We start from the raw sequence: 17,153 nt of genomic DNA, 5'->3' as shown, positions 1-17,153 counted from the left end.
AAAATACTGCACTGAAAACGCTTGGGCAGCTGGTCTGTGGGTTTGATTTTACTCAACTGTTGGATTAAATGTCAGACATTTATTCGTCACCTTCTGTGGGTCACGAGATAAGGGTTTTATATTTGAGATGTCCGTTCCCTGCTGTTCACTTTCAGAAGGGTGTGGTTGTCAATGTTAGGAACAGGGCTGTGGATCAGTTAGTGAAGCATGGCCCACTGTCCTGTGAAAGCTGGAGCACAAATTACCGTGGCAGTTTAGATAACTGACATCAGTGATAAGCAAATGTTCTTTTCAATTTTTGTTGTCATGTCCTAGGATTTATGTATTCATTTATTTGGAGTTCCTTAAGCCCTTGTCAATAAATAAACCCTCAGAAGAGTGGTAAATTATAATAAATGACTGTGAGGGTCTTTGACAGACCTGACCTTTGACATCATTAGTGCGGTCCTGATGGGCTGGTTAGATAAGAACCAACCTAAAAGAAAAAAAAAAAAATCTGGTCATGTTTATTTTGAATAGCCCTTGAGGTTTTTAATGAGAACATTTGCATCAGAAGAAATGTAATTGGAATGAGAAAAGTCACATATGTTGGCTTGGTGTAAGGTCACTGGCAAAATGAAAGACCAAGCAGCCAGGTCAAGGAGAGAGGAAAATCCATAGAGAAGAGAGATTCTTCTAATGCTAGGGTCATAAAAGTGAGGACAGATCTTCTGAAGTGGCCTATTGTACTTCACATAGATAAATATTCTAAAACTAACCAAAAGCTTGATGATTTAAAAACAAGGACTTTTACAGAACACACTTAATGCTTTTATAAATTAGAATTGAGTTATGTCATATTCATAATTTATATACTACTCCCCATATGAGATATGAATTCATCATCTATTTTATTTAATCCTCACAATATCATAAAATCTGTCTACATGTATTAAGGCCATAGACACAGCTCCATATTGAAATATAATAAGTAACCTTGAAGGCAAGCAGGAACACCGTAAAAAAAAAACTCCACCCATCTTCCTTTTGGCTACAAACTTGATAGCTAATCTAAAGACAGAGTTAATTCCAAGACAGCTACATAAAGACTTTCCTTTTATGTCTCTCTTAAATCTGGCTCAATGGTTCTCAAACTCTAGAGAGTGTAAAATTGACTGTATCATATATATATTTTAGTTTAAAGGAATTGCAGATGGAATTTTAATTTTATTCACTTTCCACCTAATATGATGACTTAAGGCCCTGGCATTAATTGCTTCTAACTCCGATCTACTATGTTAGACGTGGCAAAACTGAAGCAAAATTGACCTGAGTTCAACTTAATAAAACTCAAAAGGTACAAAAAATAATCTTACAAACAGAACTTTGGATATCCCGCTAATAATAGTTCTATCTTGGTAAGGAAGGAACCGAGGCATAAAATTGAAAGAGCCCACCAGCATCCACAAGTTAGTATAAGAGCCAGTATATGAGCCCACATCTGTCTCATTTTGAAATAAGCCTTTTTGCATGTGGGCTCTTGGAGGCTGAAAGCAAGTGGTGATCAGCTTTCATTGCTTTAAAATGTGATTTTCTTCTTATGTGTAGTGTCCCTTCAATTTTTGATGTTTATTCCTTTTTTCCTGTTGGCATCATTTTTGAGGGAAACAGTGTTTCTCTTTTAAATATTTACATTTATGGTAGGTTCTGTGCCAAATACAAAGTGATTATCATACATTAACAACTACATCATTCTAGCACGGCTCTCCAATTACATTAGAGTAGAGATGCCCAAGTATGGTACACTTCTTTGCTTACCCCACACTTGCAACAGAAGACACTATTTAGAAGTTGTTTTATTTAAGGGCGAAAATCTCTGTTTTAACTTTCTCATGGGTATCAATGATAACATTTCAAATGGAGAGGTTATTTTCTAGTCTAAATAATTAGCATTACCTCATTCAATAACTGAATTGCAAATTAAGCCATGAACATATCAAGCCCTTTTCTGTTATTTCCTTGTCTCTCCTCATTCAAATCTATTCATTAGACAATACGTATAAAAATGACGGGGCTGTAGCCTAAGAGCTGGGATCTGCCCCTCACTTTGCTGTTTCACCAGCTTTGTGATGTGAGGCAAGTCCCTTCATTGCTCTGTGCTCTGGCTCCTCTGTCTGCAGGTACAGAGGGGTTAGAAGAGGGAATTCTAAAAATGATCTATTTTAACTCTAACATCCTGGGGGTTTGCGAGTTAGTAAGGGCATAGACTTGGTTTTGAGGAATTTAAACCTGGCTAGTGATGCTTGGAAGTTCTAACGTGTCTCACATCGGCATATTTGCTTGATAACTTTTCTATTAAAACGCTACTTATGGCATAAAAACAGTTTGCATTATCTTTTAAAAATTTAGTCATAAAATCATCATTTTTACTATTGTCTATTATTCGTATTGCATGACAAGAAAATTTAAAAGACTAGAAATATCTAGTTGGTGTTTATTAGGGAAATGAAGATTTGCCTATAGTTCCTGGCGGTGTTCCTGAGATTTCCCAAATACAGACCCACCAAACAGGCTATATTCAGACATTGCACAATTAAGAGCCATGTACTTAAGGATAACTTGATATTACTGGCTGCTGTATAAAACCAAGGAAGGCTCACTTTCCTTTTTAAGATGCTTGGGATGGGCTCTCATCTTTTATAACAGTTGAACATCAGCTGAAAAGTATGGGCAAACCCCATCTCTAGTCTAAAGGATGACTTGGTGAAAATTAGGAAAGTCATTCCTTCCTCAAGTCATTTAACTGCCGTCAGCCGCAACATTGTTTAACAATCCAGATCCACGGGGACACAGGACACAACCGTGAACAGGGCCTCCCAGAGCTGGACGGTGCAAAACCTGCACATTCAGCTTTACTCATAGGAGGATGGAAACCAACTCTGAGTCTCAGCACTTTCCTTAACTTGAAAATATCACTTCCCGTTTTGGGGACTGATTCTCCTCGTCTGAATAAAAGTTGAACTGGATAATCTCGTAAACAGATGTTTTGAGCAATTATGACGTGGCTTAGCACAAGAAGCATTTCACCAACTATTTAAGAACAACCCACTGTTGTTCTGTGCTCCTTCTGTCAGTCCATGGGAGGTGATTTTGGAAAGTTGTTATCAATGGAGGTACATTTTGTTCCAGACGATTCTTCCATGGCAAGACTGTTCCCCCCATTGCAGGACATTTAGTACCCTTGGCCCTCACTCACCAGATGCCTCAAACAACCCCCTAATCATTATGAGAAGCAAAAGCACCTCTTCTGCCCTATTTCCAAACACCCCATTTAGAAGTGGCACCACCTCTGGCTGAGAAGTCATTTTAGTATCAAGTTGCTCTCTGGCCTTGGAAATTTGCTTCTGAAACATGCCCTTGTATCTTTGCCAGAAGCCACAAAGGCCAGGAATAAACCTCTTTAAAAGGAGAGGGTGAAAGAGTAGACAGTACTTAAAAGAAAGCCATTTTTTGTGGCTTTTCAGAAAAACTGGGCTCCTTGTCTCTGTCATAACTAGGAATCCTGAAATTCAAACAAATTTCCTACTGATTTTATTGAATAATAGGCTGTGTCAACTCTCCTGCTCTTAAGAGCCATCGTCTTCGTGTACTTATAATGTGCATCATAATGATATTGATACGGTTGTCACTGATTGCTTTCAATGTACCAGCACTTTATAAATCTCATTTATCCTTTCCACAGCTATATGGAAGTGCATATTTATAATCCCTTACACAGATTAGAAAACTGAGGCTTAGAGAAATGAAGTATTTAGTTTGACCAAGCTCTCATAGTTAAGGAACTGACAGGGCTAGGATTCAAACTGAAGTCCATGAGATTGAAAAACTCAGTTTCACTGCCTTGGCCAATAGCTGAGGTGCTTTTTCAATTGACCTGCCTTTCAAGTAGGAGGAAAGTTAACTGAAATCCCTAACTTATGAACCAGGCTGTTGATAGTGACACTAAAAACAATTATTTTGCACTGTGTTCTGCCAGAGATGCGATTTTTCATTATTGCTAGGACTGCTCTCAACAGGATCACCTCATTAACTGAAGAAATTGTTCCCTGTTGTTCCGTGAAAGACGGATCAGGTGGAGAAGTATAAAAACAAACTCTAGAAAGTGATTCTATATTCCCCTCATTTGGGGGATAGAACAGTAATCCCCTTCTATTCTGATACCCAGCTTCCTAAGGGATGTTTTAGTTGTGTAGTTGCAGAAGGGTTTTGAAAAGGATGGAAAAAGTTTTACAGAGTTGCCTTCCAAAACTCTTTATCAGTGTTTCTTTAACAGAGTAAATTGGGGTGTTGAACCACATTGGTGAGTGTACTTAATACTTGCCTGTTTTAAATTTTCCCATGTAGGAAAATAACAGTGTGGCTAGATTGGTCACTATTAGCCGTGAGAAATAACTAATAGACTTTTTTTTTTTTTAATTTTAGAGGAAACTTGCACATGCAAACACTTCATTAAATATATTGATACACCTATTGATAGACATCTCCCAGGCCAAGTTTTGTAGAAACCATCCATAAAATCCTGTCACTTCGCTGCCCAAAGTGATCTTTTCAGCATTACGTCCGATGACAGGATTTGCATTTCAGTTAGAATAAAATTGAAACTCCTCCTGGTGGACCACCAGGCCTACAAGATCTGGCTGCTACCCACTCTGAGCCTACCCCTTCCCTCTTTCCTTTCACTCACTACCATCCGACTGCTTCGTTTTATTTATTTATTTATTTATTTATTTGCGGTACGCGGGCCTCTCACTGTTGTGGCCTCTCCCGTTGCGGAGCACAGGCTCAGCGGCCATGGCTCACGGGCCCAGCCGCTCTGCGGCATGTGGGCTCCTCCTGGACCGGGGCACGAACCCGTGTCCCCTGCATCGGCAGGCAGACTCTCTACCACGGCGCCGCCAGGGAAGCCCTGCTTCGTTTTTATGTCAGGAATTTTGCATCCACTGTCCCTCTTCATGGAACATTGTTCCCTCCAGATCTTTACTTGGCTGATTCTTTCTCCTTGTGCAAGCTTCAGTTTAAATTTCATTTCAACAGAAAATTCTTCCCTGATTCCCTAAGTTGGTCATTTTTTAATCTCCAATCACATTACATTTGTTTTTTATTTTCCAAGAGGACTTTTTTGGCATTTGAAATGACCTTGATAATTTTGTTTACTTGTTTATTTTGTTAAACAAGAATGAAAGCAGTGACTTTTCCCATCTTGTTTGTCATTGTGCCCCTATGCCTAAAATAGAACCCAGCATATAGTAACAGGGTTCAAGAGTATTTGTTAGGTGAATGAATGAACGAACGAATGAATAGGTTCCAGTTCTGTGCCTGGAAATAGAAGTCTCAGATAAATTACCACAAGGCACAAGAGTATTTATTGAGTGGTCCAGATCTACAGAAACATGGGAAAGTAGAGATTATAAATTTCCTTTTTATTATTCCTTGATCTGCCTGTCAAGAGCCGGGATTATGTTGAGAAGTAGAGATGAAAGCCAAGGAGAACCCAGAACTGCTTCACAGCATGAAATTTCAGACCTATCTCTCTGGAGATCGGCTTCTGCCTTTACAAGATACAGCTCTTCTGCTTACTCCAGCAGGCCCACCCTGATTCTTATCAAAATTTTCATGGTGAACATCAGACCATCCCCAAATACCCTATTTGACGCTTGTTTCTGGGCCCTCTCACGTGCAAAGGAAAACAAAAGAAGAAAAATCTTTTGACATCCTTCCGCTTAAAATCACCCCTACAACAATGACATCACTTATCTGGTCCCTGTACTAGCAGTGAAATTATATTGTCTTAAGTCTTTGGGTTTCAAAAATAACCTTTTTTCTTGTGCCTGTATATGTCCCAGATGTCCTTTTATTGAGTTCACAGAATACAAATGGAAAAAGGTTATTCCCAGACAGAAGTGTTTAAAAATGAAAATCAAACCTAATACATGGACTCAGACAACTGGAACAAGGAATATAATATTTATAAAACTGAGTAGGAGGTTGCAATCATTGCTCTAAAATAAATCATTAAAAATTAATTGAGAGCAAACCTGTCTGTGCTACAGCAAACCTCTCTTTCATTAAGGTAGCACTGCATGTTTTTCCCGAATTAGTTCCCCAAAATAGGTAAATAGCTTGTGAGAACTGCGTGTTCAGCAAATTACGGAAGATCTACATAAGGCACGATCTAGAGTTACCTGTAGTGTTAAAGCATTAGAGGCCTTTAATTTTGAACCAATTAATTGTGATTCTTGCAGTTTCTCTACATTTTTTGCCCTTGAGTATTACTCGGAAAGTTTAATTCACCTGGCTTTTATTCCTCTTCATTCCATTAATCCAAATGGTGCTGTGTCATTTGATTAATTCATATGTTACAGAATGTTAAATATTAGGAAACCGTGGGTGCCAGCTATGTGATACTTTAAATTTTTCCACAGATTTTCATTTCAAAAAGTTTACGTTCCACATTTTAAAAATGTTTTCTCCCAATCTTCTACTTCACATTATTACTATTATTTATTGTTATTATCATCAGTCATCATCATCACCACCATCATCATCCTCAGTTTCCTCCTTGGAATACACCAAAAAGAAAGAAGAAAAAAACTGCTAGTGTTATTTCTGCATTTACTGTTGGGATGAGATTTTTATTTTGCCCAATTTACACTATTCCTCTGAAGCCCTAAAATAAACAACCTTATAACCTCTAGGCCTTATTGATTTTTGAATGATTTCAAGTAAAAAGCATCCAGTTTCCATTGCATTGACAAACTGCTCAGTCCCTGGGCAAAACCTATTGGATTCCTATTAAATGGAGGGACAAGAAACAACTGAAAATCCAAAAGGTAGATTTGAGATGGAAGGAGGAGAGGTGGTCTTACTCAGCTCTGTAAATGGATATTTAACCTTTGACCAATGACGACAGGCCTTCTTTAGTTCTATTAGACCGAGAGCAAGCTGTTATGATTAAATAAAAGAGGAAAAAACTGTTTAGACCCTTCCTGAATATGTCCTGGGAATTAAGGCATATGGCAGGGATAAGGAAAAAAGATTTTCCTTATGCTAATGACCCTTGATGTCTGAAATAAATTAGATCCATTAGAGTTTATGCTCAATAAAAGAGGGACTTTAAGCACTCCAAAGTTAGTGACTCGAGACCCGTTTGGGCTCTGAAATTCAATCTGCCTACTTATTAATTCTTAGGGAGACTCCAGAGCAGACAGGAGATGCAAAATCATAATTCTGAACCAGAATTTTAAAGGACCCAGGTTTCTTCTCCTTTTATTTTAATTAAACCATTTTTCATGCTTCTCATTTTGTTTCCCTCATTCATTTGATTTTGTTCCCATTTTTGTTTCATTTTTTTGTTTCTTTTCAAGGTTTCATTTATCCTATTTCAACTGAGCAGAGAACCCAGAATGAATATGGATTTTCTTGTAAGTTTGATGTTTGGTTTTTATGTTGCTGACTAATCGTTTAACGTTATTGCCCCCAGTTCAAGTTTACCTTTCTTTGGATCACAGATGTGCACACAGGAAATAGGTGCCTAATATATTCTAACATGAAAAACAAATTAGATTTTCACTGCTGAAAAGAAGAAAGGGTCATTTCAAGCCTCTGCCAGCTTTAAAATCTATCAGTCTCCCATTCAAAGCTTAAGTCCCAGTAGCTGACAAACCATATCATGAAATACGTGGATCTAAATAAAGGGCAGGGTTCAAATGCTCAAAAGAAAAGCGCTGAGAAAATGCAGATCTGTTGACTTAGAAATCACGAATATTGAATAAGTAATTACAGCCTGGTAAAGTAAAACATTAAAGATTTAGATACACTTTCTGACCAGAGTTCAGAATGCTGCTGTAGGGCCTCAAATAAAACCCAGCAGCAAAGTGAAGTCCGCACTTTGAAAGTAGTGCTCACACAACCAGGAGGGCTTGGTATGTCACTGGTTTCCTGAAAAGATCCGTCAATATTGACTTGATTGATGCTTGAGCAGGTATTATAGAAACTTTGGGAAAGACAGTTGTTTAAAAAGAAGGGATTCTTTTACATACAGTACATTTAAACACAAAATCCTAAAAGAGATGGAACGATTTCCCATAGGGAATTCTCTTTTACTGTTAGTGTGTTGAAGATACATGACATGAGAGTGTGGGTGATCACGTGGGCCGGTGGCAATCAAAATGAAGAGTCATTTCACCACATAAACCACGTGGCTGTGAGTCTTAGGAGAGAGTAGTGGTTCCGTGACTTTTAGGAAGCCATGGGACCTACAAACCTGAAAATTCCCTTCCTGCAAAATGCACATGTAGAAAATTGAGCATAAGAAGGTTGTTCTTGACCATCTGAAGTACCAGTTTAATCACCTTTCACAGTGACGGGACCAGCTTTGGTTAATTTTGCTGACAGTTTTTGTGGGTCACGGAAAACTAATGATAGAGACTCAAAGATGTCTGAGGGATTCAGGAAAGGTTTCATTTTATCGGTTTGTTGTCTTTAAATGATCAGCTTTTATCACCATTTGCCGTTGGATCAGAGCATGTTCTGATGCCACTAAGGCAACATGCAACATTTACAGGATTTTTCTTCTTGCCTTACCCAGAGATAGACCTCCCAGCTGACCTCACACCATGTTAATCAAATGCTTAATTGCCTTTTTGGGGAGTAGGCTGACTTTTCTGATCGCTGAACCAGGCCTTTATCTTACTGGGTACACCATAGAGCTGTATTTTATTCCAGTAATGAGTAGCTCAAATGTAAATCTCTGACAAGTAACCGTGAGAAGCTCAGGGTTCTCAGAGGTAATACTGAATCTGTAGCAAAAGCCTGGAGTTATCAGCATTAACCTCTGCTCCCCAGATCTGGGTCTTCTGAAAGCCCACCTTTCAAACCCAACATGTTTGCTTCCAATGTTTGCTTTGCTTAGTTCCACTGTTCCCACCCACCCCTTCATTGATTTAGGGGAAAGTGAGAAGAGTGCTGTGGAAGGTAATTTGTGACTTGGAATGATACTTAGAAAAATATTCTGGTTCAATAAATATACAGATTCAGAACATGCCAGACGTTTCTAATAGAGTGTTTATGTTTATAAAGAACTATAAGAGAATTCAAAGCTGCCTTCCAAACTTTTCCACCTGAAATTAGTAATAAACTTTTTTTTTCCTGTGGGTTGAGAGGGCTTTAGCTCCAGTTTCTTTTTACGCCTTGTAATAAATGGTCTGTTATGTTGCCCAGTTTAAGATAGATTAGTGAGTGGATAGATGCAGAGTGAGAAAGAAAAAGAAAGAAATCAGAGATAATTTTCTACTGAAAGACCACAGTTTTATATAGCTTTGAAATTAACCTATAAAAAAGGCAATAAATGTCTAAAAAAATGATAGCAATACCTATGTGTACTGTGGGCAATTTCTCTAACCATTTAATTCAATGTTTCCTTCTCCCCTTTAGCTGCTCCTGATTCAGATGATGTTGCTCTGTATGTTGGCATTGTGATAGCTGTGATAGTGTGCCTGGCCATTTCTGTAGTTGTGGCCCTCTTTGTGTATCGGAAGAATCATCGTGACTTTGAGTCTGATATTATTGACTCTTCTGCACTCAATGGAGGCTTTCAGCCTGTGAACATCAAGGCAGCAAGGCAAGGTCAGTTGACATTGCACTTCCCACTTGGACTTATGCATGTAAGCAGCCTCCCTGTGTGTCTTCAAAATCAGTGAAATCACCGGGTTGGAATGCAGTTACATCAGCTGGAATGTAAACTCCATGAAGACAGAGATTTTCGTCTGTTTTGTTGATTATAACAAATTAGAGTTGACAAGGTGCACAGATCTTTTTTTTTTTTTTCTTCTCTAACAGGTTGCTCTGTCATACTTTTTTTTTTAAATATATTTATTTATTTTAATTTTGGCCGCGTTGGGTCTTCGTTGCTGCACGCAGGCTTTCTCTAGTTGCGACGAGCGGGGGCTACTCATTGTTGCGGTGCGCGGGCTTCTCGTTGCAGTGGCTTCTCTTGTTGCGGAGTACAGACTCTAGGCGCGCGGGCTTCAGTAGTTGTGGCTCATGAGCTCTAAAGCGCAGGCTCAGTAGTTGTGGCACACGGGCTTGGTTGCTTTGCGGCATGTGGAATCTTCCCGGCCCAGGGCTTGAACCTGTGTCCCCTGCATTGGCAGGTGGATTCTTAACCATTGTGCCACCAGGGAAGCCCTCTCTGTCATACTTTTAAACTTTTATTCGAAGAGTACACAGATTGGTTGATTGATTTCTTGAGTTTCCTTTTTTTTCCTTTTGATAAGACATCTTGTATTGCTATGAATACAGTGGTCTACAGATGAACCCAAATCCAGTATAGACAGGAGAAACTGTTACCTAGTCAGCTAGTGAGGATCACGAATCCAATTTGTTGAAATAACTAAGTACCATAGACACAATAAGTAGACTTTAAGGCGAAATACAGAATGAACTTGTCTGTTTATTTGTAGCCAATAATAAAACAGATCCTAGCTATCTAATTGTGCTGTTCTCAGCAGAATTTTAGAGTCTATCCCGTGCTAATATTTGTTGACTTGCTTTGCTCTTGGCTCAGAAAGTGTTGGGGGGCGTCTGGCTAGTGTAGGTTGCCTGAATGAAGAATGCAAATGGACGTTCCTTCTCCTTCTGACTCAGATCTCCTGGCAGTACCCCCAGACCTCACGTCAGCTGCAGCCATGTACAGAGGACCCGTTTATGCCTTGCATGATGTTTCGGACAAAATCCCAATGACCAACTCTCCGATTCTGGATCCACTGCCTAACCTGAAAATCAAAGTGTACAATACCTCAGGGGCTGTCACACCCCAAGATGACCTCTCTGAGTTTGCATCAAAGCTGTCCCCTCAGATGACCCAATCCTTGTTGGAGAATGAGGCCCTCAACCTGAAGAATCAGAGTCTAGCAAGGCAGACGGACCCATCCTGCACTGCGTTTGGCACCTTCAACTCCCTCGGCGGTCACCTTATCATTCCCAATTCAGGTAATTCTTAAAGGTCTTTACATTGCAGAGACAGAGCTTGAAAACTTATCCTTGTGCCAAAATCTTTATTATTTGTTTTCATGAGGCCTGAAAAGTTAAATGTATCCTGTCTAACCCAAACCTACTTTCAGTGTAAACCAAACATTACCTCAGTCAAAATCAGCAAAACCGTTTATCTTTCTCCAACCAACTCTGAAAACACTTCCTCTAGAAATATTACACTCACAGCTTTCTGCTGAGGCATAATTTAGAACTGTCATTGACCTTCTTTTTAATAGCGCTTCAGAAGGCAACATTAAGCCAGAAGCCCTCACTGTTGTCATCACACTTTAAAAGGACAAATTAATTAGAAAACATATCAGTTGGTTCAGTGCCAATTTCCTACAGGAAGCAGTACTTCAGAATACGAATGTTTAGATGATCAGAGGACATGATAACAGACATCAGATCTTCATTTGTTAACTCTGTATTACACAGTCTTCAGGTTCGAGGTATTTATAAGGTACTCACTCCAACCTCTGATATATCTACCGAGAATCACAGCTTCGTCACGTGTCTTTTTGTAGTATTACTCAGCTTTCAGTTTGTTTAGTTATCTGCTTCTAGAGCATAAAGCCCCATAACGCTCTTAAATAGTGAACTGAAGTTAGTGACTCGTAACGTTTGATTAAAGTTTGGTATTCATTAATCAGTAGTTGCAATGGGCTGGGAACTATCAGTTATGAGAGCGTTTAATGGATTCCTCTGTAAATGTACAGTAGCTCTTTTGGATCAGACAGATTATTTTGTGAACACAGTAAAAAGAAACAATTTGATTGAACTAAGGTTTATATGTAGCATAAGAAGAGAATATAATTTGTAAACAGCCATAGAGCCAAGTAATATACAGAGCCAGTTGGTCTTCACGTCTAAATATGAACTTGTCTTTGACTCTTCCTCTAATTCAGTCCCCCCTTTCAGCACCTTGGCAATTTTTCACCCTATATCTTTAGAAGTATATTTTAATAAATTGAAATATTTAATGGAATATCAGTTTTCCTTTTTTTTTTTTTTTTTTTGCGGTACGCGGGCCTCTCACCGCTGTGGCCTCTGCCGTTGCGGAGCACAGGCTCCGGACGCACAGGCTCAGTGGCCATGGCTCACGGGCCCAGCCGCTCCACGGCATGTAGGATCCTCCTGGACCGGGGCACAAACTCGTGCCCCCTGCATCGGCAGGCGGACTCTCAACCACTGCGCCACCAGGGAAGCCCCCATTTTTCCTTTTTTAAAATATATTTTACATAGCTGAGATCACACATTACATAAAGTGCTTTTATTCAGATTTTTCTCACTCTCGTGCTATTGCATGCTTTTTAAAATCATGATTTTAAATATATTTTTAATAGTCTACCAAATGAATAGATCAAAATATACTCTATTGTTCTTTCATTGTTTAAACATTATATTATTCCCAAGACAGTCTTATTTTTTCATGATATCCACTGGATTCTACCTCTCCTTTGCACTTCTACATCTGTCACTTTTTCACATATGAATTATTATAAGGCTTCTTAAGTGGAAAGGAGGGAGCTAGCATGTTTTAAATATGTTTTGGGCATCGGTGATCTGCATGCATTATTTTATTTAATACGGTAACGGTAGTTACCTAATAATGTGTCAGGCCTTATTCTTGTTACTTTACATCCATAGTCTGTTTCATCCCCATAACAAACATAAAGGTACATTTCATTGTTCCCATTGGAAAAAATAAAAATACTGAGGCTTGGGTGCCTCACGTGTGGTCTTCCTGCTTCCAGTCTGTGCCTCACCAAACCATCCTGACACGAGCGTGACATTCCACTTCCCACAACACCACAAGGCTCATGTTACTTTCCTTCTCAAGAAGGCCATGCCTCAACACTTTCAACCAGATATACAAAGGCTTTGAATAACTATACCTCTTTAACTCTCTGTCCTTTACTCTTGAGATGTTCCAACGTGGTTGGGCAGGTTCCTTATTGTCTTGTGCTCATATGGCGTATTCCATTGCCTTGCTAATTAAATAAGCTACTCAAAGACAAGAATGCTGTCTTTTACTTCTTGGCATTCACAGCATGCAAAATACTATCCTCACAATCATGTCTGTAAAATTTTATTGAGTTGAAATTAACTGCATTTATTAGAATAAAATCATGGAGCTAAGTATCTTCAAGTTGCTGCCCACCGTGAATTACTCTCTGATGACACCGCAGCAGTGCAAGCCCATGGTTCCTACAGTGTGGTCTACAGACCACCATCATTGCCATCACCTGGCGATTTGTTAGAACTGCAGTTTCCCCAGACCTTCTGAATAGAAACTCTAGGCATAGGATCCAGTAATCTGGGCTTTAGCAAAACCTGCAGGTGATCTTGCTGCCAGCTCAAGTTGCAAACCACTGCTATCAGCACAGTTAACTTAGAACAGAGCTCAATCTAGTAGTCCTACAAGATGCACCAATTAGCAACTAAGTAAAAACTTGCTTGACCTGCTGTGACTAAAACTAGCAGTTGTGTTCACTCTCTAGAGTTATGTATGATGAAAGCAGTTCTTCACCAATTATTATTCTGTTGCAGGAAAACACTGATTATAACCAGATACTTCAGAAATAAACATTTTTTGATACAGTTGAGGTTAGCATCTCCCTGACTTTGAATCTTGTGGGGATTTTTTTTTTTAATTAGAAACGATACATCATTACAGCTGTTTGAGATTTTAAGAGCAGTTGTTGGTTTTCCCCTCCTTTTACAAGGAAAACAACAGTGAAACCATCTGTCTATTCCTTAAATAAAACAGGAGTTTAAACATTATATCATTCCTTGAAGTAATTCCATAACAGTTCAGAGGGAGCTGTGGTAACAAATAAGGTCAATAGGGAAGGAAAGCAGGGCAGGTATGAATATTTACATGTCTTTAGAGAAGAAGCAGCAGGATTATGGCTGTATGGCCACAGAATCTCCTCATTGCTTTTCACTTGCTTCAGAGGCATTCTGGGAAGTTCCCTTTTGATTCCTAGGTCTTATGTGACTGCTTTTCTCTTTTGCTATTCAGGAGTAAGCATGCTGGTTCCCGCTGGGGCCATTCCCCAAGGGAGAGTCTACGAAATGTATGTGACTGTACACAGGAAGGAAAATATGAGGTAAATATGCTTTTTCTGGTGCACTTGACTTTATCAATGTCTGACTTGGAGGAGAATTGTACATGAGAAAGAATAAACCCAACATATTTTGTCCTTATTGCCCTGCTTCTGGCATGTCCTTTTTCACCGAGACCTGTAAAAGGTCAGTTTTTACTTCTCTTTATCTTTGAAGCTCCGGACACTTTTGCAGATCTTAAATATGGGCAGAAGGCCAGAGATCTTTTCCCAAGTGGAAATGTGGCCATGTTAACTGAAAAAAAAAATGGCCAGAAATGTGATCCATAGATTGTGCAAGAGATGCAAAGAGACATAAGCTTCACGTGGCCTGGTTCAGGAATCCATCCTGTTGCCATTATAGGGTTAAAGGCCACAGAGAATTAGACAACCCCTTAATCCCTGATTTGCCATCCCCACCTCAGCCTAGCACTTTATTCTCACCTGTAGATTCTTCTTTTTGGGACTGTCTTCTAGCTTTTAAGTGTTATCGACCTCTCCTTCTTATGTTTAGCACGTATAAAATCTATATTTCTAAATGGATCTAGGGTTGATTAAAACTAGATTGAATCCAAGGGCTATTTTGAATGTGTCATAATCGTAAAGATGAAGTTACTTTAAGTAAAAATAGCAAGAGGAGTTTCAAAGTCCTAAATTCAGTTTTCAGTTTGGCTTCTAACAAATTGTTTCTGGTCTTTCTTGATGAGTTCTCACATGAAGTGTGTGTGTTAAACAGTGCCTTATAGGCCTGACTGATGAATGCTTCTAAAGTGCACTGAGATCTTAAAATAAGAGATGACGTTGACATGAAGATCCTTACATGTAATTATCATTATTTTTCCTAAGGGGAAAGGCATTGGTTCCTCTGCCCTGAGCTCTGAATGCAAAGCATGAGTGACAAATGTAGAACTAGGTTTTCATTGTAAGGCATCATACCTTTTCTCTTCCCCTCTGTCATCCTCAGAAAAACATCTCTTTTTAGTCTCGTTCTTCAGTAGCTGAAAAGCTCTTCCATGATGCTCTCAGGTGGAGATGTTGGTATTTATAATCTGTAGGAGCCAGAACATTGTTTTCTTCAGGTGGTGTACTTTCACCTACACAAACACTAGCCTAAGAAAATCATAAAAATTCCTTGAGCATTATTCATGTGCCTTAAATTTGAGCAAGAGAAAATCACAAAGAGGCTTGTATTTGCTCACATCAAATATTCATTTTTCCATTCTCAATGCAAAGTAACATTCACAGGCCCTCAGAGTGCCCTTCTTTTGCAGCAGGAGAAATGAAGATTAGCAGACTCCAAGATTCCCTTTATATTTTTGTTTACTTCTTTCTTTTGTCTGGAGTCAAGGTTAGCACTAAACTAAGTACATCCATCCCTCAAGGCCTTTTGCCAACGTGGATGTTTTGTTTAAACAGAAATGAGTATTGGCTTGTGCTTTATGCTGAGAGGTAGTGAGGTGTTCGTGGTCTCTTATTTTTCATCTGATCACCATTATCTTTAGAAGATCAAGCCTTAAGGGGCTGCTGCAGGGCATGCTGAAACTGAAAGACATGGGCACTCAGGTGCCTCATGTGATTTTTCTTCCCACAATTTAGTCCGCACCCTGACCAGGATAATTTTACACTTTGGATGAAGGAGGGAGAAAACAGGAAATGGATAAAGCCAGACACTTCTGCTTTTAGTTTCCTCTGCCTTTGACTTTAAAGAAAAGGAAACTATAAATCACTCTTGCTATGCCTACCACCTGAAGTTAGGTGCAGAGGGAATTACTCTATTAAATTTGGTGTGCATCAAAGAAGTTCTGTTGATAAAAATGAAGCTAGAGGAACCTCAAGATCTCAAAAGAAAATATACACACAGAAGACCATGAAACAAGGAAAAAACAAGACAATTGTCGCAAATAAATGAGAAAGTCCTCTCCACTAATTTTCTGTTGTGAACTAGGTACGTTTTTCTTATAAAAACACAATGACAAGAATGTTGTCTTAGGGTATAGTGATAATACAAAACATAGCTACCATATAGTCAGCATACTTTTTTTTTGACAAATGATGATAAGATATACAATACTTTTTATTATAACTTTCATATAGTCAATTGATTCTTCCAGAAGGCTTTTACTGAGTTTTGCCAAACTCTTTTATGGTTATAATTCAGCCACAATTGGACAAAATCAGGCTATGAATAAATGCTTTATTACTATCTGATTTAGCAAAGAATTTATGTTTTTGATGAACAGAGGCAGTTTTGACCTGCATGTTCATTGTTATTTTCTTTTACATTTAAGACCAAAGTGAAACAAAAAAGATATACCTTGGAACTTCACTTGTTCGTCAATGACATGAGTGAATTCTTTGGGTAGTCTGATGATAGTTTTCGAATACTGGAAGAATATGCTTTGCCTCAATTTTTTGGTGCTATTTACGATGTACATCTACACACACGATATACTTTTAACTGCATTAACATTTTCTTAAGTCTAGGAAGTCAACAAAACAATAAACTTTAATTTCATTTATTCCTCACTACAACTCTGCAAGTTATGATGAGCTCCACCTTTGAACGTGAAAAGACTAGGGCTCAGGGAAATTGTCACAGAGCCAAGGTTTCACAGTTAGCAACTGAGGGAAGGCAGAATTCACACCCAGCTTATCTCCACGAAAAGCTCCTCTGCTGACCTGCCATCCCTCCTCCATAACACCCAGTACACAAACAGAGCCTCTGCCTTCATATTATAGAGCATTGCGGGACACAGCTTCTTTTTATTGCTCACCAAAGACCCTTTCTAGCCTCACCTGATCTTAGAACTTCTTTCAGAGAAGACACTGTGGGGACAACAGGAGATATGTTACTTCAAGGCGTTTATAGGAAAATTCTGATTGTTTTTCTCCATTTTCCCTCTCTCTGATGGCCTTTATTGCATCCCAAACTGGGTGTTTTTCCAGCTGGATGGTATCCAGCTAGTCATCTGGTGT

At 39.0% G+C, this 17,153-nt stretch overlaps 1 protein-coding gene across 1 annotated transcript in view; it reads left to right on the top strand.

The window, feature by feature from the left end:
* The window catches only part of LOC113625966 (netrin receptor UNC5C), a 358,340-nt gene extending 344,075 nt beyond the window's left edge, over positions 1–14,265 (top strand). Inside the window, exons 8-11 of the mRNA XM_027116940.1 lie at positions 7,404–7,460; positions 9,472–9,663; positions 10,684–11,028; positions 14,096–14,265. Of these exons, the coding sequence (XP_026972741.1) occupies positions 7,404–7,460; positions 9,472–9,663; positions 10,684–11,028; positions 14,096–14,187 (686 nt within the window). The 3' untranslated portion in view covers positions 14,188–14,265. The remainder of the gene's footprint in view (positions 1–7,403; positions 7,461–9,471; positions 9,664–10,683; positions 11,029–14,095) is intronic.
* The last annotated feature ends 2,888 nt before the right edge of the window (positions 14,266–17,153 follow it).

Source organism: Aethalodelphis obliquidens, unplaced genomic scaffold (assembly GCF_003676395.1).
Source record: "Aethalodelphis obliquidens isolate GAN/ISIS:26980383/991018 unplaced genomic scaffold, ASM367639v1 scaffold17, whole genome shotgun sequence".
Taxonomy (NCBI): Eukaryota; Metazoa; Chordata; class Mammalia; order Artiodactyla; family Delphinidae; genus Aethalodelphis; species Aethalodelphis obliquidens.
This window is presented reverse-complemented; position numbering and strand designations above follow the sequence as displayed.